The sequence below is a fragment of the Physeter macrocephalus genome, chromosome 4, assembly GCF_002837175.3.
Source record: "Physeter macrocephalus isolate SW-GA chromosome 4, ASM283717v5, whole genome shotgun sequence".
Taxonomy (NCBI): Eukaryota; Metazoa; Chordata; class Mammalia; order Artiodactyla; family Physeteridae; genus Physeter; species Physeter macrocephalus.
The window spans coordinates 61,970,167-61,998,022 of record NC_041217.1 but is presented as its reverse complement, the minus strand read 5'-3'; the positions used below and the strand labels follow the sequence as shown (position 1 = coordinate 61,998,022).

General features: G+C 35.8%; 1 protein-coding gene across 7 annotated transcripts in view; it reads left to right on the top strand.

The window, feature by feature from the left end:
- The window catches only part of NME7 (NME/NM23 family member 7), a 267,494-nt gene that overhangs the window by 36,941 nt on the left and 202,697 nt on the right, over nucleotides 1-27,856 (top strand). For 6 of the 7 annotated variants that reach the window (XM_024116676.3, XM_028488687.2, XM_055084233.1 and 3 more), the window contains exons 2-6: nucleotides 5,925-6,032; nucleotides 7,002-7,168; nucleotides 15,139-15,249; nucleotides 19,004-19,054; nucleotides 20,316-20,523. In XM_024116676.3, the coding sequence (XP_023972444.1) occupies nucleotides 5,925-6,032; nucleotides 7,002-7,168; nucleotides 15,139-15,249; nucleotides 19,004-19,054; nucleotides 20,316-20,523 (645 nt within the window). The remainder of the gene's footprint in view (nucleotides 1-5,924; nucleotides 6,033-7,001; nucleotides 7,169-15,138; nucleotides 15,250-19,003; nucleotides 19,055-20,315; nucleotides 20,524-27,856) is intronic. The other variant, XM_028488688.2, reaches the window with a different exon arrangement.

The following is a 27,856-nucleotide window of genomic DNA, read 5'->3' as shown; positions in this document are numbered from 1 at the left end:
TTGGCAACACAATATGTGTGTGTGTGTGTGTGTGTGTGTGTATATATACTTTCTGTAATTTCCTAAATAACATCTGCTTTGTAAAATTTTGTTTGGTATCTTAAACTGATGGTATTTTATTTTACTTTATTTTAAAACAGCTTTATTGAAATATAACTCATGTGCCATAATATTCACCAATTAAAGTGTACAATTCAGTGGTTTTTAGCATATTTATCATTACAGTCAATTTTAGAACATTTTCATTACCGCAAAAGGGTAATATCACACTCATTAGTAGTCATTCTCATCCCTCCCTCCCTGAAAACCCTGGCAACCACTAACCTACTTTTTGTCTCTAGATTTGTCTGTTCTGAACATTTCATATAAGTGAAATCATATAAATGGAATATGTGATCTTTTGTAACTGGTTTCGTTTATTTAGCCTAATGTTTTCAAGATTCATCCATATTGTAGCATGAGTCAGTACTCCATTCCTTTTTATTGCCAAATAATATTCCATTTTACAGACATACCACAATTTATCCATTCATCAATTGATGGACATTTGCGTCACTTCCACTTTTTTGACTATAATATATAATGCTGCTATGAACATTCATGTACAAGTTTTTGTATGGGTGTATAGTATATTTTCAATGAATAAAGCTGTTATGACATTCATGTACAAGTTTTTATATGGGTATATACTATATTTTCACTTCTCTTTGGTGTATACCTAGGAGTGGAATTGCTGGGTCATATGTACTCTATGTTTAACATTTTGAGGAACTGCCAAACTGTTTTCCAAAGTAGCTGCATCATTTTACATTTCTACCAGCAACATATGAGAGTTCCATTTTTTCTACATCCTCACCAACATTTATTATTGCCTGTCTTTTTTATTATAGCCATTCTAGTGTGTGTGAAGTACTATCTCATTGTGGTTTTAATTTCCATTTCCCTAAGAGCTAGTGGTATTGAGCATCTTTTCATAGGTTTAATGGCTATTTGTATATCTTCTTTGGAAAAATGTCTACTCAGATCCTTTGCCCATTTTGTAACTGGGTTGTCTTTTATTTTTGAGTTGTTAGAGTTCTTAATACATTCTGCATACTAGACCCTCCCTTATCAGATATATGATTTGTAAATATTTTCTCCAGTTCTGTGGGTTGTCACTTTGCTCCCTTGATGATATCACTTGGAGTCCAAATTATCTATGTTTTTGCTGTTGTTGTTTTGTTTCATTTTTTGGTCACTTGTGCTTTTGGTGTCTTGTCTAAGAAACCATTTCCTAACCCAAAGTCACAAATGTTTTCTTCTAGCAGTTTTTCTAGCTTAGCTCTTGGTGTTTAGGTCTATGATCCATTTGAGTTAATTTTTCTATAAAGTGTGAGATGGGGATACAATTTCATGTATTTTTTGGCCTATGGATATCCAGTGGTCCCAGCACTGTTTATGAAAAGATTGTTCTTTCCCCATTGAATGGTCTTGCTGCCCTTGATGAAAATCAGTTGATCATATATGTATGAGCTCATTTCTGGACTCCCTTCTATTAGATTAATCTATATCTACTCTATGCCCGTATTACACTGTCTTGATTACAGTAGCTTTGCAGTGTTTTGAAAATAGAAAATGTGAGGTCTCCAACTTTGTTCTTCTTTTTCAAGACTGCTTTAGCTATTCTGGGTGTCTTGGGTTTCCATATGAATGTTATATAGGTTTTAAAATATAGTTTTATATTTAAGTTTTTTTTGGTATTTTATAAGGACAGACCTCACTGACTCTTGATTTCTTAAGATTCTGAAATTGGGATATAATTGAAAAGAGATATTTTGTTAAGTATGTTTGATGTCACAGGGAGTAACCTGATTTCCTTATCCTATTTTGTAATAATCCATACCCTTTCTCCTACATGTTTGTTAGAGGTTACAAAATTGACCCTGTCTAGAATTATTTAACTTTACATGGAGGAGTAGTTAAATAACTCAGTTCATTATTAGTTTAGGCCCACTGAATGCTTTCTTTAACACTGACTTTTGCATCATTTTATATAGGTAGTGCTGTTTAATGGGACAAAACATGGGCTTTGCAAAGTCTGAAGAACCAAAGTTTGAAGGCTGACTTACTCATTTCTTTGCTTTGTAACCTTGGACCAGTGTTCAAATTTTCTGAGCTTTACTATCCTTGTCCATGAAATAGTATCCCTATTTCTGTCAACCTACATTGTCTGTTGTGAGAATGAAATGAGATAATGTATGTAAAGAACCAGCTACTTAGTAGCTACTCTAAAAATTATTATTGTCATGTTTAATGGTTATCATTAATTTCTCAAAGTTTGAATGGCACTGATTTATTAAACATTTTGAGAGTTGTTTTCCTGTTGTCTGAGCACTAGGAGATGAAGAAAGGTCATTCTAACAGAACGGAGGGTGAAAAATTGAACAGGATGTCTCCAGTTTGTGTGCCTATTAGCTTAAGAGACATTCTCTTCACCGATGTTCATTGGAATTTGAGAAAAGGTCAAGCAACTGATGTAGGAGATACTTTTTTTGCTTCACATAATTTGAAGAATATTGTCTACCCCTCACATCCTTATATTCTTATTGATCTGAATTCCAATTCTACTTATTTTATATCCCACAAGACATTATTGTTATTTTTGTATATGCATTATTTATTTAGATTTACCCACATAATTACATTTCCATTGTTTTTCAGTCCTTCTGTTCCTTGAATCATCTTGAATCATTTTCTTTTTTCCTTCAGAACTTCCTTTAGAATTTCTTTTAATGCAGGTGCATTGGCAATAAATTTTCTGTTTTTGCTTGTCTAAAAATATCTTTATTTCACCTTCACCTCTTGAAGGGTAATTTTGCTAGTTATAGAATGCTGTGTTGGCAATTACTTTTCATTCTTGAATTTCTGATTGATTAAAAAATAGATTCTGGCTCTCTGGTAAAATTATTAATCTTGACATATTTTTCATACCTATCATTGTTATTTTGAAGCCTTTTCAGATAATAACTAGGGTATTCATGGATTTCTTTCTATTGTCTGTTTTTTTTCTCTTGGTCTTCTTTATTTGGTATATCTGGTAGTTTGTCTTTGAAAGCTTGACATTGTGTATGAAAAGCCATATTTCCATTTCTGGAGATGCAGGGGGCTGGAATGGAGGAAACAGCACATCATAATTGAGCATTGAGTGAACACAAAACTTGTTTCAAATTTTGTAAGGATCAGTTTACCTTTAGTTTGCCTATGCTCCTGGAGTGTAATGCTCCAGGAGTCACAAGAGAAAGGCTAGATAGTTTATCAGTGGTCTCCTTTTTTGGTGGGTTTGAACTCGCATTTTCCTCCCTCCAGCACTGTGATGCTACTGAAAGCTCCATTGAACAAACACAGGTTTGAGCTCACTTCTCTATGGTTTCCTTTTCTTCCAGATATTTGCCCCTCAAGTCTTGTCTGCATTGGTAGGCCCAAATTCCAGTGTTTGTCTACTTATCTCCATGACACTGTCAAAAGCTCTGCTAGCTTCTCTGACTCTTAGCAGCCTTTCCCTGCCAGCTTCTTGGGATTCTCAGTCTCTTGTCCAGCTTGACTTAAGTCTCAGCACATGTCCTCAGGTAAAAGCAGTATAAAGAATGCTGTGCTCACCTCAGTGAACTTCCTGTCTTTCTGAATCTTAGATCATCAAATCTGTCTGCCTTAGATGCTCTCCAATGTCATCAAACAGGTATATTTTTTTAACATCCCACTTTCCTAGTTTTTCTTGGAAAGTAGCATTGATTTGCTCTAAGCTACGTTGTCAGCCAGAAACAGTACTTCCTCAGTTTGTTTTCTTTGTATTAAAACTGTTTTCTGGATGATGAATCATGAAAAATTCTACTACCTGCCTCAGAGTTAAAGAGTGTGATTGGCAGGTTTTGTGGTTAAGGCTGCCTGAATAAATGGAAGTGCCAAGCTTCATTGGTTTTTCATTTGCATCACTTTCTTTGCCCTTTTACCTTCAGTTAGATGTCTCATCATTTCTTCCATTTCATAATTTTATTTTAGTGAAGGCAATATTTCAATGATGTTTTTGAGTGAAGGAATATTTTAATATAGATAGTAAAAATTTTAATAAACCAGTAATATTTAAATTTTATATTAAAAGGAGAGTATAATACTAGAATGTACAGTGAAACCTAAATTTTAAAAAGCTGTATTAAAAAATAAAACAGTTGTATTTATAAGGATCAATATGAAAAATAATGAATGAAGAAAGGCTTGTTATAGTATATCTCTTACCTTTGTCTTCTCTTGACTAATAAACATTATTTAAATGTGTGTTTTGGATGATTGTGGGAAAAATAAAATAGTGTCTTAAAAGCTATCTCCATTATAGCTTATGAGTACAATCATAAATATAACTAGACATAGTACTATTAGAATTTATAAGTGAATTATTAACATACAAGGAACCCGTGTATATACCATAACCAGAGAATCAGATGCTAAATCCAGAATTAGCAACGAAACCCTTAGCTTCCTTTCTTCTTTATGTCCTCCTTCGCTTATTGTGATGAAGGACCTTTGGGGGCTAAGATATTTATAACATATGATGGGAAATCCTGCCTAATAATCAAGGAAAGAGAGCCATTCTTTGACTTACGTTTTCATTGTATGCACCTCACAGATCTTCAACTAGAGGGAGCTGAAATGATCAAAGGGCCTCAGCTCCTGTGCTCTGGAATCTACTGCTGCTTTTGTGCTTAGGACATGCTTCCCAGGGGCTGCTCCCAGCCCGTGACTGAGAGGATCAGGGATACTAAAGCAGGCATGTCCCTGGAAGTCCGAGAACTCTCTGAGGGCTAACTGGCTTGCGCACCGCCCAGTGGTCTTTTTTTTTTTTTTTTTAACATCTTTATTAGAGTATAATTGCTTTACAATGGTGTGTTAGTTTCTGCTGTATAACAAAGTAAATCAGTTATACATATACATATGTTCCCATATCTCCTCCCTCTTGCGTCTCCCTCCCACCCTCCCTATCCCACCCTTCTAGGTGGTCACAAAGCACGGAGCTGATCTCCCTGTGCCTTGTGGCTGCTTCCTACTAGCTAGCTATTTTACATTTGGTAGTAGTGGTCTTGCTGAACCTTCCTTAGTCTGTAGAGCAGTCCAGAAGGATTCCACCCAGTCTTCCTTCACTCTCTCCTTCACTCAGGGTCAGATTTGTATTGTGGTCTGTCAGCCTTCCCTGGATCCCTCCCTATTTTCTCTTGTAGGAATTTCCTGTACAGAATTTCTCTTACAGAATAGAATTTTTGCATGTTTAATCCTGTCTTGGCATCGTGACTGCTTCTCCGGGGACCTAGACTATCACATTCTCCCACTATTTCTATAAAAAGATACTATCATATGAAATTACTAAGGAGAGTAAAGATGCTTACTATAATTTGAATGACAACAATATTCTAATACTGCTGGAGTCTTAAATTTAGAACAGTTATGTTCTAAATGTAATTGAGAGCTAGCCACTCAGAAATTTTTTCTCATACTAATTTTTTTTTCTTTTTTTTCTCATACTAGTTTATTGATTATCTGCTTATATGTAAACTTGCTTTCAGAAGGACTGAATTATCACAGTAGTCAGATCAGGAGCTCATGTTCTAAAAAAAGTATCAATTTATCCAGGATGATTGGATGGCTGTGAAGTATTAAGCAGTTCATAAGTCATCTTTGAGATATCTAAGGATGTTTAATAAGAAATTAGAAGGAAATATGTATGAGGGTATGTTGATAACTGGCATGCTGTTGAAAAGCAGAATTATTCAATACAATAAGTAATAACAAATTTCTTCATCGCAAATATTTGGTAATTCTTTCTTTCAATTTGTATGATTTTTACAAGAGTGCTTATATTTTAAATGTTAGTGTTAAAATTCTTCTATCCTTCTTTACAGAATCATAGTGAAAGATTCGTTTTCATTGCAGAGTGGTATGATCCAAATGCTTCACTATTTCGACGTTATGAGCTTTTATTTTACCCAGGGGATGGATCTGTTGAAATGGTAAATGAGCCTTTTTTTGCTTTAAAGTTGGCAAATGGAGTGAAGGTGGGATCCAGAGAGGAATAGGATTGCCTTTTTTATAGTTGCTTTTAAAAATACATTCTTTTTATTTTGGGAATTTTAAAAATTTTGGTATTATAATTCCAATACAAGAAGATACCTTGTGTCTTTACTTTTAATAGAAATTATTTTTTGGGGGGCTTCCCTGGTGGCGCAGTGGTTGGGAGTCTGCCTGCCGATGCAGGGGACACGGGTTCGTGCCCCGGTCCGGGAAGATCCCACATGCCACGGAGCGGCTAGGCCTGTGAGCCATGGCCGCTGAGCCTGCGCGTCCAGAGCCTGTGCTCCACAGCGAGAGAGGCCACAACGGTGAGAGGCCCGCGTACCGCAAAAAAAAAAAAAAAAAAAAGAAATTATTTTTTTGGTTAGAAAACTGAAGTGGGATTATTTATGCTTTGGATTAAGTGATAGTCAATAAGTGGCTATAGATAAAGATTATCATGCTCATAAATATGTCACCATTGTTGAATGCTGTTATCGCTACAAAAAGTCATATTGAAGAAGACTGAGCTAAAAGAGTCCTGCTTGTTTCTTTGTGTCCCTTTGTTGAGGACTCCTTTTGCAGGTGGACCTATTTGGTATTGGGATTTTGTGTCGGCAAGAAAGCAGAAATTTGGAATTTCTCTGGGATTTCATAGGCACTAATTTGCTGCAGTGATTTGGAAATAAACAAATCTTTCTATTCAGGGTTTTTTAAAGTATTAAATTTGTAATTTTTATGTTATTACTAGAGTAGACTAGGAAATGCATAAGTTATGAAAGAAATTATGATTTGTACTTATAGCAAAAATGAAACAGAATGTAACTTACGTTTAATAGAGCAAAATTAATAACTATTTCTAGTTTTATTATAAGGTTAACATTACCTACTGATAATTATTTGTTTTATTGTATTGTTTTTGGTTCCAGCATGATGTAAAGAATCATCGCACCTTTTTAAAGCGGACCAAATATGAAGACCTTCACTTGGAAGATTTATTTATAGGCAACAAAGTGAATGTCTTTTCTCGACAACTGGTGCTACTTGACTATGGGGATCAATATACAGCTCGGCAACTGGGCAGTAGGAAAGAAAAGTAAGAAAACAAGTATATAATCTTTTTAAAATTCTTAGAACATTATGTATGTCTTGATACCAAATTCTAACTTCTTGTTTCTATATGTTGTTTTTACAGTATAGATATTTTTCAGTGATCCAATTCAGTATTATGACATTTTTAGAATTTTGTGGAGCAGATTCTGTGATTTGCTCTTCACTCAGGTAACAAAGTGATGCTCCTAGTCCTAGGCAGTGATTATTTTCCAGAGGAAAAAATGCAAACCTTTTATACACCCTCATCATTCTTCTAACTGGGAACTGAAAATGTAAGTCTTAGTGTACAGCATAAAGATGGTTTATGGGGGGGAAGTAGTGATTGCCAGAAGCTCAAAGGAAACTCAGAGGAAAGTAAAGCTATTTCTTGTAGAAGAGTAGGGAAGGCTTTGTGAAGGTATTTGACAGGATCATGAGAGATGGACTGAATTTTTACCCAGTTGGATCAAGTCGGAGGAATGCTGGTCAGAGGAATGAGTATGAGTAAAAATACAACAGAATGTTATGCACTAGGCAGAGCTCATTGTTCTTCATGACTGGCTTGGTGGTTAAAATTTTTTTCAAATTTAAGTAGTAAAATAGACTAATTAGGATGGTAGCAATAGGTATGAAGAGGAAGGAAGGAAAGTGATTAACCGAAGTACGGTAATAGTAGTAATGATAAGCATTAATATCTGTTAGCTATTTTTATAAAAGGTATTGTGTTAAAATGATCTGTATGCATCATTTATTTAAGCCCCACAACAACCTAATACACAAGCTAATAATATTATTATTAGCTCCACTCTGCAGATGGAAAAGTTGAGGCTTAGTGATGTTAGGTAACTTGCTGAAGGTCACAGAGTAGAGGCAGGATTAAAGCCCAGCATCTGTCTGAATCAAGAATAGGAGGATTTAATCACAGGAGAATGGGTAGGACCTGCAAAATGATTGTCTTCTTTCTGTCTCAGTTCATTTTTTATGTCTCCTGTGGCACCTAACACATCTCATACATTCCAAGCACCTTGTCTGTGTTAGATGAATGAATCGTTGAATAACAATTTAAAATTTATTATCTACTCTTTCCTTTTCTTCATTTCCTCCCTGTTTTCAAATGATGATCTTTGATCTAGTTGACAAAGGTGTTTTTGTCTAGATTGTTTGGAATATATATTGTCTATTTTTGAGTTTTATTCACAGATGTAATAGATATCTGATAAATATTGACTGATCAATTGAAGACAGGATATGTGATTATTTTGAAAAGAAAAAAATATACAAAAACATTGTGATACAAAGAAACTTAATCTGTCTTGGGATCACAAGTGCATCTCTAAAGGCCATGGTGGTGATGCCTCGAGCAGTGCATTATTCATAGGGGATGCCCCACATAACTTTGTTGAATGAATGAGCTTATGTTGTTGAAAATTGTTGTTGTGTTTGGAGGCAGAGCTCCCCGCTGGCTGCCTCCCTGCCTTCTTCCCTCTCTCCCATTGCATGTGGCTCTTCCTGTGAAGCGGAGAAACTGCAGTATGGTGCTTTCTGTGTGTCTCTCTGGTCTTCTCTCTTCATTGTTTGTCGTAGCTACTTTTGTCATTCTGACTTTCCCTCAGTTTTGATTTAGAGGAGAGAGAGAACAAGTTTCATTTGTAGTTGAAAATTAGGCTAGCCAGAAAACATAATAGTAAAATGACATTGTAATTTTCAACCTGTACATTTATGAGTTTGCAGCTTTCTGAGTCTAGCACGAGCTATATTTGAAATGGACTGTTAATTCTTTGGTCATCTTTCTTGGTTCTGGTTTCTGTGGCTTATATTATATTGTGCTGACTTGGGGGATTCTTTGGATTTGTGGAGTGATTGTTGCAGTAATGAAAAATAGGGATCACTGGTGGAAGTTAAGGCTATATGTATAAAAAGCTCCCCGAACTATTTAATTCTATAGGAAAAAAGATCTGTCAAACTATATTTTGAGGCTTGCCACCCAAATAATAGCTGGTTATCTACCTAATACCTGAGTCCCCCCCCATAGTAATATTCTTTCTGTGACTTCTTTACAAGCCCTTTATAATTCTGGAGGTTCTTTGATGCTCAGTGTGGTATTAGTACACAGGTGGTGATGGATCAGTGAGGTGGTGAATGACTCATAAAAAAGGAAAACCAGAGATTCCCAGGACAACTCTGAACTAGGAAAAAAAAAAAAAGAATGTTAGACAAACAGGAATCTCACTGTTATGAGATCCACTGATAAAAGTCTATGGGATTAAGGAAACACCAACCACAGTTCCTTTATTTACAAGTAATAAATATTTATAGCTTAATTTTTGAGTACATGCTATATGTCAACCATTGTGGTAGGCATCTCAGTTCAAGACTTCAAGTTTTCATTTAAACTAGAAAAAATAAGTGAATTAGAGAGACAGGGTTAATAGTATGACCCAATCAAAATAAAATAATAATAGCTGTAACAATTATAATTAATATATATATTAATTGATTTGTCTACAGTGAATGTTGTTGATTCCATTTTACAGAACACAGCCATAGTCACACAACTACAAAGTAAAGGGAAACAAGTAAATCTTGTTGTGTTTGACTTTAAAACTCATTCTCTTTTTATTAAAACCTCTAATTAATATATTGGTAAATACTATTGAATGAACTGATTTAAAAATAGGAACAGAAGAATGTGAAGACAGATTTTAAATATTTGGGCTTTATAAATATAATTAATTAAAATATGTGCAATATTATATTTTTACTGACTTCAGTTGTTTCACCATTTTCTCTTCTGATTCTCTCCTAACTGCAAGTGGGTTAAATCCAGCAACCATTTGGGTGATTTAAATAAACTTCTTCAGAATTCAAGAGTTTTAAAAATATATTGTTTCATTTAAATGACCAAAGAAGTAGGCATATGGAGAAATACATGCATGTCTATCGTGGTCCCATGGAAATAGCTTCTATGTAATAATTATAACTTAGCCTAGTTCTCAGTTTTATATAGTGTCAAGGATAATTTATGAACTAATTACATCCCTATTATATTTATCATACTCAACTATTTTCTTTCTGGAGTAAAGCCTGTAGTGAGAGTAAAGCTGATCTTTGTGGTGCCTGTCTGCTAATTTGGAGGCTGGAGGCACTTATCAAGATAATCCATGGAAATAGCTTCTATGTAATAATTATAACTTAGCCTAGTTCTCAGTTTTATATAGTGTCAAGGATAATTTATGAACTAATTACATCCCTATTATATTTATCATACTCAACTATTTTCTTTCTGGAGTAAAGCCTGTAGTGAGAGGGAGGGGTAAAGCTGATCTTCATGGTGCCTGTCTGCTAATTTGGAGGCACTTATCAAGATAATTCTATATAATTCAATTTAGCTAACAAACTAGCCTCAGCTTCCTAATTCCCATTAACTGTAGAAATCTGACATTCGATTTACATTTCTATTCTCTTTTTCAAAAATCTCTGTATTGAGGTATAATAGACAAACAAAAAGCTATAAGTATTTAATACATACAACTTGGTGAGTTTGGAGCTAAGTATATACCCATGAAACCATTACCACAATCAAGGATATAAATTTATCTATTACCTCCAAAATTTTCCTCCCATCCCATTATTATTTTTTATATTGATTTTTCTTTTGTGGTAAGGGAACTTAATGAAAGATCTACTCTCTTAGCTAATTTTAATCTATTCTCCTTATAAAGCTCCTCAAATCAAATGGATAAATGTTATCAGTTGTCAATGAGTCATAGTATTTGATTTAAGAACATTTTTTTCTTTAAAAATTTTGTTGCTTTTTTTTTAGAGTATTTGATTTTAATTTTAGATGGTAAAAAATTGATGCTTTATGGTTTTACTCTTCAGATGTAAAGACATCATACAGGCTTTTTGTCATCTCTTGGGTTCAGTTAGTCTCCATTCTCCCTTCCGAATATTAACTGATGGAGCACTAACGTAGGCGCCAGATGCAAATCAAAGTAAAGTGCTGGTTTAGGCTGTCTAGTATAAGCCAGCTCTGAGAACGGTTGAGGTTTATTCCTACTTCTCCACCCCACCCCCCTGCCCTCCTTCCCAGTCTGGACCTTGGGGCCTGTCTGAGGGAGAGAGATACCTTTAGAGCAAACCCTGAGAGCACACTTGCCAATCCAGCGTGGGAGACAGAGCACCAGAGAGAGGTAGGTTTCCATGCAGGTGCTGGCCTCTGCCTTCGCTGTGCTAACCAGAGGGAAGCAGGAGAAGAACTATAGACTGTGTCCTGCATGAGGGCTTGCAGGTCTGAGAGAGAAGAGGCAGGGCCGCATACAACCAGAAACCCTTAAATGTGGCCATATGTGGAGGAGCAAATGAAGGGGGTGGAGAGAGGAAGCGCTCTCCTGGGAATGGAGTAGAAGTCATTTTACCCATGAGGAGCAAAGGTACACATGTTCTCATTGTTCCTGGAGTTTTATTTCTTTAAGCCAATCGGCCTAACAATTTTAAGTAGACCAAGGCTACTTCTCAGGGGAGGATACCAGACAATTACTGGTATTAGTTCAGTTCTGTTCTCACCTTTGGGAAACTACTCCCTCAATACCAATTACTGTTACTTTACATATCCTCCTAGGTGGTGGTGAGCAGTTGAGTTTTAGCTGCAAAAAGGCACTGAATACATTCAAGTAAGACTTTAGTTCAATTACCAAGCCCTTGCTAAAATTCACATCCCCCCGCCCCCCACCCACCGCAGCCAATCTTTATCTCATCTTTACTTACCTATGGTCTCATTGTCCAAGATGGCTTACTCATGCAGGCAAAAAACTGAATGTCCAAAACAACAATGAAACTATATAAGTTGGAAGAGAGAACATTGGAGCTAAAGTGTTCTAAAGTCTTTCTAAAGGGTCAAGATATTATACAATTTTAAGAATTTTAAGTTAAATAAGTATGAAAAAGTTTCACAGCTAACCACTAGAAAAATAGTATATAAACTCCAAACCAATGGAGAGTACAGTAGGCAGAATCATGGCTGCTCAAAGACGTCCATGTTCAAATCTCTGGAACCTATGAATATGTTACTGTATGGTCAGGCCATTCAAGATGGCTGTTCTCTTGGTCTCTGTAGATCCCCTGATTGACTAGGCCCTGCTTCACTCACATGACTATCCAATTCTCTTAATTGTAAGGGTTGTTAATTAGCCCTTGGTAACTGATGAGCCCACCTGACATCAATTCCCCCCTGTAAATGGTAGCCTCCCTCTGTCCTGAGTAGCCAAGACTGCTGCTACAGCCTGCCTGCCTACAGTCTGCTGCACACCATGGGGTGTCGCTCCAGGACCTTGCTTCAGACATGTAAGCTCCTCCATCAATTAAACCTTTGAGGTCTCTTTTGCTGCTCTCCGGGCTCTTTCTTCTATCTCGAGGCTGGGCATCTACAAGGCTTGCAGGCCTGCAGGTGCAGCCCAACAGTTACCTTACATGGCAAAGAGACTTTGCAGATTTAAGATTACAGGCCTTGAGATGGGGAAATTATTCTGCATCATTCCTGTGGGTGCGATCTAATCACAGGAGTCCATAAAAACAGAGAACCTTTCTGGCTGCAGAGAACCAGAGAGATGCCAGTGTGAGAAGCACCCAGTCTCCATTGCTAGATTTGAAGGTGGAAGGAGACCACAGCCAAGGAATGGGTGGCCTTAGCCATCTTTCTCAAGAATGGATTTGATTGATAATGTATTTTTGGTTGATATCTTTTTGTCATTGCTTTACTTTCAGCCTTGTTAAGTTATATTGTAGATCTATCTCTTGTAAACAGCATGCAGCTCTTTAAAAAAAAATCAGTCTGAAAACCTCTAGATTTTCACTGGTAAGACTAGTACATGTACATTTACATATGTTGTATTAGTATTTTTGTACATATTTCGACTATTTTACTGCTTTCCTGCTTTTCTATTTTTTTCTTCTTGCCATTCTTTTGTTGAGGTGTTTTTCCTCTCCAGTTTTTTTTCTCTGTAGTCTTTTATTGATGACATAACAAATTACCACAAAGTCAGCTGCTTAAACAATACAAATTTATTATCTTAGTTTTATATATCAGAAGTCCAACACAGATTTCATCAGCCTAAGATCAAGGTGTTGGTAGGGAAGGCTACATTTCTTTGTGGAGGCTTTAGGGGAGATTCCATCTCCCTGCCTGTTCCAGCTCTTGAGGCCTCAAGGAAAGAGAAGCCTGGCTGTCTCAACCGACCCACTAGCCAAATGCAGCAGTGTGACCCATCCCAGGTGAAACGACTCCCCAGCCAACCTATATGATCTTGAGAAGTTGTTTGTAGTTTTAAGCCACTACATTTTGGGGTGGTTTGTTATGCAGCAACAGATAACAGCGGCACTATTGATACATTTTCGTGGCCCTTTACTTTCTTTGTGTGCTATCTTCACTTTTAAATAATACATATGATTCCTAAAGCCTATCTTATTTTCCCTCCAAAATGCATTTTAACTATTATCTACTGAACAATTAAGCAGTGAAGACGTGACAGAGGAACTTGCTTAGAGTAATTAATCACAGTAATCAACGCTTTGTCTCCTGTAGGCATTTAAAGAGAAAATGAAACTGCATTTTTTTTCATATTGCTTCTTGTTCACTGCCGGTGTGTTTTATATTTTAAGAGCTTTGGTTCTTGAAGACATTTCCAGAGTTTAGCATAAACAATCATGGGTTAGTTAGGCTTTATAATATTTTAAACAATGTGAGCTAAAAAAGTGACGAGTTTTAACTGTATCTTTGAAGCCATATAAAATGCTAGAAGTGACTCACTTGCTTCAAAATAAAAAGTCCGTTTATTACAAGCCCTATCAGACTACAATGAACAACTTTTGTTTTTTAAAAGTTTTAAAAGCCAGCCATAAGTTATATCTAGTTGTAAGTAAGGATATTTGTATCATTATATCCTTAGCTAAGTTTGTCTCGTTGGTGAAAAAAGACTACTTTGAAAAAGCCTACCAGTCTCCTTTTATGGATTCCTTGAGTTAATGCCAATGTGTCAGAACAATTGAAAATAAAGGGAAAGTGACAGCAAATTTTTATCTTATTTTGTGTGCCAGATAAACTGAATTACTCCAACTAATCTGATTTTACCTTGCGTTTGCAAATGTTATTCTTGAGGATTTGTGATTATGCTCCCTTTTGCTAAATTAATAGCAACATTATTTGTGGTGTGGTGTGGAAGGAGCACAGACCCAAGAGTCGTGTGAGCTGGGTGTTCTGTCCTGTGGATGCCATAGACCAGCTGTGTGATCTTTGGAGAGTTACCTCTCTGGGCCTTGTTTCCTTGTTAGTAAAATGAGGAAATTCAGGTGATCTCCATCTCTAAAAATCCATTAATTCTGTGGCTTCAGAGGGGAGAATGCATAGCTCTGATGTATCCTCTAAGAGGAAAGTGTGATTTTAAAAGTTAGCAGGGTGTTCGCTAGTCATATACATCTTCAGGTAAGAAGAAATTTAGTTCTTTGTATATCATTCATGCTATGAATAAAGTGTTAATAGAAGAATTTATATTATTTCCAAATCAATGCTGAACTGACTGCATGGCATATACGTGTTAAAGTCTAAGAGACCAAAAATCAAGCTAATATGTTTAATGCAACTCTTTAGAGAATTGTTGTCTTTTATAAAGCGTATGCTAAGAAATAGAAATCTTAAACACCTGTGTTTTATAACGTGGACATATTTAAAATGAGTCTTAACTTTTTTTCCTTCTAAGCTTTTATTATTTTTCTAGATTGGGTACCTAATTTTTATTTCCTTGTGAAAAAATAGTAAACTTCCACTGTATAAGTTTTTAAGAGACCATTAATATACTTGTGTTTATAATTCACTTTGATGTTTGATCTAGGATTTTTAAGGAAATTACCACTGCTTGGGAATTATAAGTAAAAACTGCCAAACTATTTTTATCTTTAAATTTATTCTTTATTTCTTTATAGAACATTAGCCCTGATTAAACCAGATGCAGTATCAAAAGCAGGAGAAATAATTGAAATAATAAGCAAAGCTGGATTTACTCTAACCAAACTCAAAATGATGACACTTTCAAGGTAAATTTTTTGAGAATTTTCAGTTATGTAATGTCTGGTTCCTTTTTAAAAAAAAAAATCATCTATCTTTCATGTCATTGTTTAAAAACTTCTCAAGAATGACAAAGAATAGTATAGTAATCTTATTAGAATGAGGAAATGGAAGACAACAGGTAATCAGATGCATAAAGGATGATTGAACTCTAAGCAAATAGGAGTTGTCAGGTTACACTATTAACTATTTATTAGACATGAACTCTTCATTGTCTTTCATAACCCCATCTGCTTTTATAACACCAGTGTTTCATAATTGTAACAATAAATGAATATTAGATTATTTCTATTTGACAGGGAAATGTTACTGTTGAGATTTTCAAAAGTCATGTGTTTGGAAATGTTTTAGTTCCTTCCAATATATATAATTGGCAGGTATACCTATTTACTGCTCTGAAAAGCAAGCCATTCTATCTGACCAGATATTTTCTAAGTTATTTAATGAAAATAAGACAGTGTTAGGTAGAGACATTAATGTAGCTGTTAGGCAGGGCTGGACCCAGCAGTTTTCTTAGGTTACTTCACTGATTTGTGTGTGTTTGTTTGCTTAGGTGTCTTCTCACTGATGTTCCTGGCTCTTTATCCCATGGGATGGTTGCTTTTTTGTCTCTGTGAGAACAGGGACTATGGAGAGCAGTAGATAGTGTAGCCTTGATAAGTTTGATCCCTAGAAACCTTAACAAAACATCCTCATTTTTACCCCAGTCATGACATAATTTGAATTTTTCCCCTATGTAAGATCTCCCAGTTTACATATATTCTAGAAAGGCAGGCGTCTTCTATTTCAGAGCACAGAATCTGGAGCCAGATTGCTTGTAACTGCACCCCTTACTAGGTTGTGACTCTGAACAACTTACCTCTGTGCTTCAGTTTCTTCATCTGCAAAATGGAGGTTATAATATCACCTGTATCATAAAGTTGTTATAAGGGTTATGTGAGTTTAATAAAAGTAAAATGCTTTGTAAAACTGTGGCACATAGTAGGTGTATATAGGTGTTAGCTATTAGTGGTAGTAGTGTAGTACTAGTGATATCACTATTATTTAGTAGAAACCGAGGTCATGGTCCTTTATGAGCATAGTTACATTTGTCCCATTTCTGTCTGTATCGAGAATACTTGCCCTCACAGCAGGCTATGGGACTAAATTCTGGAGAGATGACTTTGAATAGTTTTAGTGAGATTAAAACTTTTTTATGTCTCTATACTTTCAGTGTTTGATAATTTGGTGTCAAACTTTCCACAATAAAGTTGCCCAAGAAAACGTAACATCTTTTAAAATTGTTTACAGTACCTCATACATCTCTATTAATATTACTGTCAAGTCTGGGATTTTACCCAACTTAAAAGCTAATAAGTTAGTCTGTTACTCTCTCAGGGATGCTAGCAGAAGACGTGAGACTTCTGAGTCAGAGACAGAGGGCTTGAGTATGGTTCAGTAAGCAGCATGAACATCATGTTTCTGTTGGTTCCCTTTGCTTTCATGTCCCGTGGGAATAATATGATATGGGCCCGGGTGGATGTTGTATACACAGTTGATTGCATCACCTCTGAGGAGCGTTGAACTTAGGTTACCCACTGTTTCATTAACGAGCAGTAAACAAGCCTGCTCTTTGTACTGAAGAGACATGACTTCATCCCTCAAAGTTTCTCATTATAAACATAACTCCAAGAAATGGCTAGGATAAAGAGTAGCTGGGGCCTTGCATTCTTGGCATACCCAATAAGACATGTTAGGAGTGCCAGAGACCCATGGAGGAGTATCTCCCAATGCTTAAATCTTTTCTAAACTTATTTGCTCAAATGTCAGTTCCTCCCTCATGACAGTATCTGAAAGGCAGAAGCTGAGTTCTATCTAACTTTGTACTTCTAGTTCTTGGATCAGTGCCTGATTCAAAGTAGGCACTAAGTATTTCGTAAAAGAATTAATAGATGTTTGTGACAATGGTGAATTTCTTTATAAAAACACAACAAAACAAAACAACAAAATAACAACAAAAAGACTTCTCTAGGTGGTGATGCACTTGTTAATCTTTCTCTCCATCTAAACTTTTTAAGGGAGGAATTAAATAAGAATGATGAGAAAAAAATTCATGAACTCTCATCTTGGTTTCAGTTATAGATTTTCAATGGAAATAACTATGGGGTCAGTGACATATTAGAAGAAAGCAATAAGATACTTGCAGTAATTAATATTTTTCTTTTCACTGATATTAAACATTATGATTTTTCTTAGTAGTTCAGTTGTGTTAAAGTTTAGAATTGGTCATATTAGTAGTCTCGCTGCTAACTCTTCTAAAATACTCCCCACTTGAGGTTTTTTAGATACTCAGTTTTACCTCATTTTAGGCTGCAATACAGAATATCCATATCATTTTTATGAATTCTTTTCCTTACCCTCTAGAATTTTTTTTTTTCTGAAGTTGATAATAGTAAGGTCATAAGCAGTCAGAGATTTGGGTTCAAATCTCCCTGTCCTTCTTCCCTTACCAGCACTTTGACCTGGACAAGTTATGTAATCATGCTGAACTTCATTATTTTTAAATGTAAAATGAAGATGATCATACGTATTTCAATATATTGTTATGAGGAATAATAAAATTTAATGTTGGGCATATAGTAGCCTCTAGAAAAATGAGTTTTCTTCCCCTTCCATTTCTTGGGATGAATTTCATTTTCTATACTTGCATAGTATACTTTCATAATCTTTTCATGGCCAAAGAGAATATTTTAATACACTTGGTTTAAATAAAAGTGTATCCTGATATAGCTTATTAAGTGAATTCATTTTGTAATGGGCCTATAAGATCTTAAAGCATTGCATACTAAATTATCAAGCCTGAAAGGTTAATCTTTTGTTAGGGGATACTTTAATTTGCTATGTTAAAAAGTTGATGTTGACATATATTTGTCATATACTATGAATTCAGTTTAAAGTCTTTGAGAAACTGTACAAGTTTGAGACACTTGGTTTGATTAACCGGAAAGTCTAAATAACTTTTAAAATCAGTGTTAAAGTCAGTTATCCTTTCATAGTCTCTATAGTTGTGGGACTATAAATTTAAAAGTAAATCCCGATTGCCCTTAATAAATTCAGATTTCTGAATATCTCCATATTTTCCCTTTTGGGGGGGATGTAAGTTCAAGGATTCGTTTTTAATACATTAAAAACGAATAAGAATACATTGATATGCATAATTTGTCAAACAGTTTTTTAAAACACAAGTACGTAGTCTTTCTTTTAGAGCGATCTAAGGAAGAAAGCTATAACTATTAAATTAAAATTCTAGCCTAACCTCTCAGGTTTAAAGCCTGTAGAAGGAGGTAACAAATTTTGAATTTGAAGATGGCTTTGCATTTTTTGATGTAACTTATTTGAACTTTAAAGAGTAAATAATTTTTATTGGTCATATGTTAAACTTTGGTTTTAGAATGTTAAAGATGCTAGTGAAAAGGAAGATAGTAGATTTGAACATGAGTAATAAAGTAAATATTGCCTCTTTTGTTCATTTTAATTTTACATCTTAGCATAGATATCCATACTAGCAAAAATTTGAAAAGAGGGGAGATTTGAGCAGAATATTTGGTGAAAAGTCCTTAACTCACATACGGATCACATAGAGAATTTCATTATTTTATTAATGTAAGTTAAAATAATTTCCATGTAAGTTAAAATAACTTCCTTACATAATTCTTAACTATTGTCATTTTGATTATTTTATAGGAAAGAAGCAACAGATTTTCATATAGATCATCAGTCAAGGCCCTTTTTAAAGTAGGTACTGAAATTGGGGCTCGTGGGATATAATGGAGGATATCGTGGAAAACTAAAGAGTTATAATTTTACAATTCAAAAATTTGTTACATGAGAATAATTTGTCAAAAAGTCCTTAGCAACATCTTGCAACTGCAGAGAGCTTTTTTTCTAAGAATTGTTTTTTCTCTCCTTTTATTAGTTGAAAATTCTCTTATCATTAAATAAACATTAAATTTTAATCAGAAGCAAATAAAATGTTTTGTTTAAATCATAAGGAACATAGCTTTCCTTTTAGATTTCAGTAGATTAAAAATAGAGAGATAATTACATTTTATGTTGAATATCTATTTGTTGTGTTTTAAACTCTTATTTAAGCATTCTCAATGTATATAAAACGTTGTTCCAAGAACCTTTATATGTTAACTAAGTTGTTTGATATACGTTTTGTTCTTTGAAATATAGCAACAAATATGTTAGAAACTGAAACTGTGTTCTAAATATTTGGGTTGTATTTAAAGTTAAGTGAATATTGTGCACCTCATATTGCTATTGACAAAGGAGGAATACTTACTTTTCTAATAAAGAAGGATTAGCCAATCTGCTGCAATAGAAATGCTATTTGGTATAGATTATTTTAAGCCAAGCATTATAAAAATGTTCTCAAACCTTGTGTAGAATAGGCATCTACAGCTGTCTTGGAAATTATTCTTTGTTATAGTCTTTGTATGTGTTTATAGTATTACAGCTTCTAGTGTAATGTCTTATATGTCACTAGACCAACTCAATGCTTATTGACTGAAAATTCATTGTCATTCTTTGAATTCTAATAGATCTACACAAAAATAATTAAGTAAATTCTTACTGCAAATATATTACAATACATCACTCATCACTTTCTCTATTGCGATTTCATTTGACTGCAGTGGTAAACCACATGAAAATAAAAAGATTCTTCTGTACCTTTCAGAGCAATGCAGAAAGCATAGATCAAAAATATGCCTTTTAAGTCAATGAAATAGTCTTAGTTCAATGAAAGATTGATTTTTCTGCTAACAGTAATTGACAACACTAGTGACTTGTAGAGACTCGGGCCACTGTAAGGCACTCAATTTATGAAAATTTTATCTTGCCTATGTAAAATTCACTATGTCCAATAGTTCTGAGATCATGATCATGAGTATGTGTTGAAATACTCAAATTGTAATATATCCTTGTTGTTAAGAGAGGTACCTAGGTTGATAGAAAAATGAAGCAAATCAATCTTTCACCTGTTTCACAGTGAGCTGATCCAGTTTATCACCAGTGGTCCTATAATTGCCATGGAGATTTTAAGAGATGATGCTATATGTGAATGGAAAACACTTCTTGGACCTGCAAACTCTGGACTGGCGCGTACAGATGCTCCTGGAAGCATTAGAGCCCTCTTTGGAACAGATGGCATAAGAAATGCAGCTCATGGCCCTGATTCTTTCGCTTGTGCTGCCAGAGTAAGGTGTTTTTAAACTACTTTAATTCTGTTTTGGTTTTGTTAAATATTTGATGTCAGAGTAAAGCATTTTGTCACTGCTGACTTAGGGTGGATTTATACAGGTGGTCTAGCAGTAGAGAAAACCTTTGACCTTTTGCCTAGGATTAACAGTGTTTCAGTGATATGTCTCCTTTGAGAACTGGTAACCTGGTCATGGTCAGAATAAGTTTTCTCCAGTTAAAATACTTACTGTCCCATTTTGTTCCAAAGATTTAAATTACTGAGGCTCATCAGTGTATGACTTATTCATCTAAGAATACCAGTTTATGGAAAGTGAATATTCAAAAAGAAGACATCATTTGATACGTTCTTTCTTTGACTGACTTGACACCATATTTTCAAGCTTAACATCCTTTTCTTTTCCTATATATAGCTAGTGTTTATGAAAAAGTTTTCCTACTCCTTATTTTAAATCCGTATAAATAAGGTATTATTACACTGGGTTTATACTGATGTTGAATTAATGAAGTGCAAGTTAATTCTTAGCATTGTGAGAAGTTTCTCAGCTAATTTAAGATGGTTTTTAGTCTGGTCATATTTGTAAAGGAATAATATTAGAGTTTTATGATACAGTTGACACTTGAACAATGGGTTAGGGATTCCAAACCACTGTGCAGTCGAAAATCTGCCTGTAATTTATAGTACTCCCTCCGCAGCCACGTTTCCTCCCTATCCAAGTTTCCTTGGCATCCAGTCACAGATCATGTAGTACTGTAGTATTTACTGTTGAAAAAAATCTGCATATAAGTGGGCCAGTGAACTGTTCAAACTTGTGTTGTTCAAGGGTCAACTACTAGTTGATATATATTTTTTCTTCTCCTTACAACTCTGTCAATAAATCCTTTTGACCTTTCTTTCAAATTAGACCTTGAGTTTGATCACTGTGGTCTAAATCACTGTTTTATTTTATCGACTATTGCAAAAAGCTTCCTAATTCTTCTTTACCTTCTTCTCTTACACTCAATTTATGAAAAATTTACCTTTCCCAAGTAAAATTAACTATGTCCAAGTGATCTTTTAAAAATAAATCAGATTAACAATTCAGCTGTTAAACTCTAGTGAACTTTTGTCTCTTATAAGATCTAAGTATTATAGCATGCAAAGCTCTACCTGATCTGGTCTCTGTCAATTTCTATAACATCATCTACAGCCAGTCTCTCCCTTACTCACTCTGTCTCAGGTATTCTGACCATCTTGCTATTTTTAGAATAGCATATTGCTGCCTGGCTTATTCAGTTAACAGCAAAGAATGAGCTGATGAGGTCACAAGTAATCAGGGAGATATCACATGGTTTGAAGACCACGATAGCACAAGACTTTTGTCTTCTTCTCTGAGGAAAGTGGAGAGCTGTTGCAGGGATTTGAACAGAGGACTGACAAGCTTGACTTGCCATTTAAAAAAGATTGCTCTGGCTGCTGCATTGAGAATAGACTGTAGAGGGCAAGAGTAGCAACAGGAGCCCAGTTAAGAGGATGTTGCATATAATTCAGAGAGATGATGGCTTGGACCAGGGTAGTTAGTTATCCAAGTAGAGAGATTGAAGAAAAAACTGAATATGTGAGTTTGGGGGAGAGGTCTGGAAACCATGTGAAACTGGTTGAGATTACCAAGGAGAGTGTAGCTAGAGAAGGAAAGAGAACAGAGATGGAGCCTTTATGCCCTGGTAAAGGGTTAAAGAGGAGAAAGAAGCAAAGGAGGTAAAGGAGGAGCCTTTAGTGAGGTAGAAGGAAAAAATTCAGAGATAGTTGTGTCCTGGAGCCAAGTGAAGAAAATATTCTATGGGGAGAGAATGGTCAGTAGTGTCAAATGAGGCAGATGTATCAAGTAAGAAGGGGACTGGGAATTGAAAATTAGATTTTGCAATGCAGAGATCATTGGTAAACTTGGTAAGGTCAATGTTGATGGAGAGTTGGAGGCAAAGCCCTGCTTGGAGTGGATTTAAAAGAAAATTGGAGGACAGGAATTCTAGACAGTGAATCTAGACAACTCTTTTGGGGCAGTTTTTGCTGCAGAGGTGAGCAGAGAAATGAGGTGGTAGCTATGAGGAAAAGCAGGATCAAATTTTTTTTTAAGATGAGAATTAGAGATGTGAAAAATTGATGATTGCGGAAAAAGGGGACACTTACTGTAGCAATGTCATTGATTAGGTGAGAGGGAATGGAAATTAGGGACCAGATTGCACAGTGGTGCATAGGTACTTGTCTTTAGCAGCAAATGAGAAGGCAGAGTATGTATGTGGGTTTTGATGCTGATTCTTATTGCCTCAGTTTTCTCAATAGGAAAGTAGGAAGCAAGGTCAAAAACAGCTAAACAGCTAAATGTGAGGATGAGGGAGAAGGTATTGGTTGGTTAAAAGAGAGAGGATGTGAAATAATCATCTGAAAGACTAGGCAAAGGAAGAGATTAGGGAAATATGGTATGATTGATATACTGAATGGATGTTTATGGTCATGAGCTATGAGTGTGGATGTTCTCCAGCCATGTTCAGTTGCCTGAGTGTAGATGCAGAGTAGGTGAAGGGTTGCTTTAGCCATGGCTGTGGTTTTGTGAAGCAAGTATGATAGGAGGGTTGTGGTTGTCAAAGGTATATGCAAGAGTGATTATAGTCCCTGACCTTTGATTTGTAGACATTTACTATAAATGTAGTATTATTTTCAATTGTTAAATGCCAATCAGATATTGTAAGATATTATAAAAATGATGGCATAAATAATTAATGTAGAAAATTATTGGGGCTGAACTGAAAAGTCATTGATACGTTCCTCCTATTTCCCCCATGACCATCTCACTCCATCCCTTTCTCTGTTCTTGATTTTCACCAGTTCATTTAATAAATTTGAGCACAAATGTACCCATCAGATTTTAGATAACTTAGGCTCTGTATGTATTTATACATTAGACGATTCCACCAAGGAGTTCCATGAGGGCAGGCGTTTTTTTTCTGTTTTGTTTTGATTATTAGAATCTGCCTGCTACATAGTAAATGCTCAGTAAATACGTATCAGGAGAATTCATTCATCCAATAAATTGGTCATTAAGCTCCCTAGCTACTACCCATTAGTAAAAAATATTTTTTCAAAGTCTTTTTTTTTTAAAGAAAAACCTTTGATATAATATAAATAAAATGGGAAAAGTGTCAGCATATCACTTTGGTATTTTTCTCGAGATGCTTTACCTTACAGATATTCTTTGCCTTTTACCATACCATGAACCTTGACTCTAAGTCCAGCTATACTGTATCTTTATCGGATAGTGATATAGGGTGTACATTTATTTCAATAATATGTTGATGCTGAAAATAAGTGGATTTAGAAATGCAAGGGAAGTTTTATACATTAACATGGTAAAACTAGACTCATCTTAAGTGTATATATTTGTGTGTTTTGATGCATGCACATACGTAATGCATGTGCTAAGCTTGGTAGAAAAATTCCTACCTGCAGATACAGTTTGCAGAATGACTTTTCCCCCCATTTTTTTTTGTAGTGGAGAACCTTCTACAACTTTAGCTACCATAATCCTTCCTTCAAAGAAGTGTCTTAAACATATTTGTTTCTGTTTTGCGCACTTAAATTTTCTCAGCTATTTCTGACATTCATCTCAGAAATACCCCATTATTTGTATGAACCCGTTAGGATATACATATTCTTGATGTTTGTCTTGGGAAGAGTGAGTATTGTGGACATTATGTTAGCTGACTAGCTATCAAGGAGAAATACTGCAGCTGGAACATGTAGCATACATGAGGAAGCAAGGACCATAGATATTGACAAAAGATTGAAAAACACTATACAAGCAGTCCCAAATAACCTTTTTGACCTTGAATTCCTATCAGTTACTGTGTAACCTTTTTTTCCTTCTTTCCCAGATTTCACCAAAGCCTAGAGTATGCTCATTGTTTTCAGTTGCCTTTGACTACATTGAGAGCAGTCATTACAATTTGGCTTCATCCTTTCTTTCCACTGAAATCATTTTGGCTAAGATAACCCATGTCCTCTTAATTACAAAATCCAAGGAAAAATGTTCATTTCTTATTTTACAGTATCTACTGTGTTTTACTGCAACATTTAACAGGTTTGAACACTTTCTCCTTTTTGAAATGTTCCACAATATTTTAATTCTGTGATATCTCACTATCCTTTTTTGCTTTATATTTAGCAGATCACAATCTATGTCTTATTAACTGGCATTTTTTCCCTTCACCTATCCTTTGGTAGTGTTGGTGTTGTACAGGCTTTGTTCCCTGGTCTACTACTATTATTGCTCTCAGTCTCCCGGTCTGTAATATGAGGTAATAGTTGTAAGTACATCATAGTGTTCTTCTAAGGATTAAGTGAAATTATTTAAGTGCTTGGCATAGTGCCTGGAATATGGTATTTAATAGATGTTTCATTTTCATGGTGCTTCCCAAATCTATGTTATACTGCATATAATATCAATATATAAAAATCGTTAGTATTCTTGATATACTTGAAATAACCAATTAGAAAATACAAGAAAATACAATTTTAAAAGATTCCCATTCTTTTTTTTTTTTTTTTTTTTTTACTTTTTATTGGAGTATAGTTGCTGTACAATGTTGTGTTAGTTTCTACTGTACAGCAAAGTGAATCGGCTATATGTATACATATATCCCCTGTTTTGGAGTTCCTTCCCACTTAGGTCACCACAGAGCATTTAGTAGAGTTCCCTGTGCTATACAGTAGGTTCTGATTAGTTATCTATTTTATACAGAGTTTAAAGATTTCCATTCAATGGTGAAAAACTATATGACACCTAAGATGAACCTAACAAAAGATGTGGGAAATCTTTTTCAAGAAAACTATAAATTTCATTTTAGGCAGTAAGAAAAGAAATAAATGAACATATACACATGTTCATGGATGGGAAGATTCAGTATCATAAAGATGTCAATTCTTTCCAAGTTGATCTATAAGTTCAGTGCAATTCCAGTCAAAATACTAGCAAAGTTATTCATTGAAACATAAAAAAAAACTCATGTGGAAGAACCAAAACAGGTCCTGAACCAAGATGGTGGAGTAGAAGGACATGCTGTCACTCCCTCTTGTGAGAACAGCAGAATCACAACTAGCTGCTGGACAATCATCGAGAGGAATACACTGGAACTCACCAAAAAAGATACCCCACATCCAGAAACAAAGGAGAAGTCAAAGTGAGACAGTAGGAGAGGCGCAATCACAGTAAAATCAAATCCCATAACTGCTGGGTGGGTGACTCACAGACTGGATAACACTTATACCACAGAAGTCCACCAACGGGAGTGAAGATTCTGAGCCCCACGTCAGGCTTCCCAACATGGGGCTCTGGCAATGGGAGGAGGAATTCCTAGAGAATCAGACTTTGAAGGTTAGTGGGATTTGATGGCAGGACTTTGACAGGACTGGGGGAAACAGAGACTCCACTCTTGAAGGGCATACACACAGTAGTGTGCATATCAGGACCCAGGGGAAGGAGCAGTGACCCCAGGGGAGACTCAACCAGACCTACCTGCTAGTGTTGGAGGGTCTCCTGCAGAGGCGGGGTGGTGGTGGCTGTGGCTCACTGTGGGGACAAGGACACTGGCAGCAGAAGTTCTGGGAAGTACTCCTTGGCATGAGCCCTCCCAGAGTCTGCCATTAGCCCTACCAAAGAGCCCAGGTAGGCTCAGTGTTGGGTTGCCTCAGGCCAAACAACCAACGGGGAGGGAACCCAGCCCCACCCATCAGCAGTCAAGTGGATTAAAGTTTTACTGAGCTCTGCTCACCAGAGAAACAGCTCTACCCACCACCAGTCCCTCCCATCAGGAAACTTTCACAAGCCTCTTAGATAGCCTCATCCACAAGAGGGCAGATAGCAGAAGCAAGAAGAACTACAATCCTGCAGCCTGTGGACCAAAAACCACATTCACAAAAAGATAGAAAAGATGAAAAGGCAGAGAGCTATGTACCAGATGAAGGAACAAGATAAAACTCCAGAAAAACAACTAAATGAAGTGGAGATAGGCAACAAGAAGGAATCAGTAGCAGAATAACTGAGGCAGAAGAATGGATGAGTGACCTGGAAGACAGAATGGTGGAATTCACTGCTGTGGAACAGAATAAAGAAAAAAGAATGAAAAGAAATGAAGACAGCCTAAGAAACCTCTGGGACAACATTAAACGCAACACTGTTCGCATTTTAGGAGTCCCAGAAGGAGAAGAGAGAGAGAAAGGACCCAAGAAAATATTTCAAGAGATTATAGTCGAAAATATCCCTAACATGGGAAAGGAAATAGCCACCCAAGTCCAGGAAGTGCAGAGAGTCCCATACAGGAAAAACCCAAGGAGAAACAGGCCGAGACACATAGTAATCAAATTGGCAAAAATTAAAGACAAAGAAAAATTATTGAAAGCAGCAAGGAAAAAAACAACAGGTAACATACAAGGGAACTCCCATAAGGTTAACAGCTGATTTCTCAGCAGAAATTCTACAAGCCAAAAGGGAGTGGCATGATATACTTAAAGTGATGAAAGGGAAGAACCTACAACCAAGATTACTCTACCTGGGAAGGATCTCATTCAGATTTTTTTTTTTTTTTTACATCTTTATTGGAGTATAATTGCTTTACAATGGTGTGTTAGTTTCTGCTTTATAACAAAGTGAATCACTTATACATATACATATGTTCCCATATCTCTTCCCTCTTGGGTCTCCCTCCCTCCCACCCTCCCTGACCCACCCCTCTAGGTGGTCACAAAGCACCGAGCTGATCACCTTGTGCTATGTGGCTGCTTGCCACTAGCTCTTTTACGTTTGGTAGTGCATATATGTCCATACCACTCTCTCACTTTGTCACAGCTTACCCTTCCCCATCACCGTATCCTCAAGTCCATTCTCTAGTAGGTCGGTGTCTTTATTCCCGTCTTACCCCTAGGTTCTTCATGACATTTTTCTTTTCTTAGATTCCACATATATGTGTTAGCATGTGGTATTTGTCTTTCTCTTTCTGACTTACTTCAGTCTATGTGACAGACTTTAGGTCCATCCACCTCACTACAAATAACTCAATTTCGTTTCTTTTTATGGCTGAGTAATATTCCATTGCCTATGTGCCACATCTTCTTTATCCATTCATCCGATGATGGACATTAGGTTGCTTCCATGTCCTGGCTATTGTAAATAGAGCTGCAATGAACATTTTGGTACATGACTCTTTTTGAATTATGGTTTTCTCAGGGTATATGCCCAGTAGTGGGATTGCTGGGTCATATGGTAGTTCTGTTTGTAGTTTTTTAAGGAACCTCCATACTGT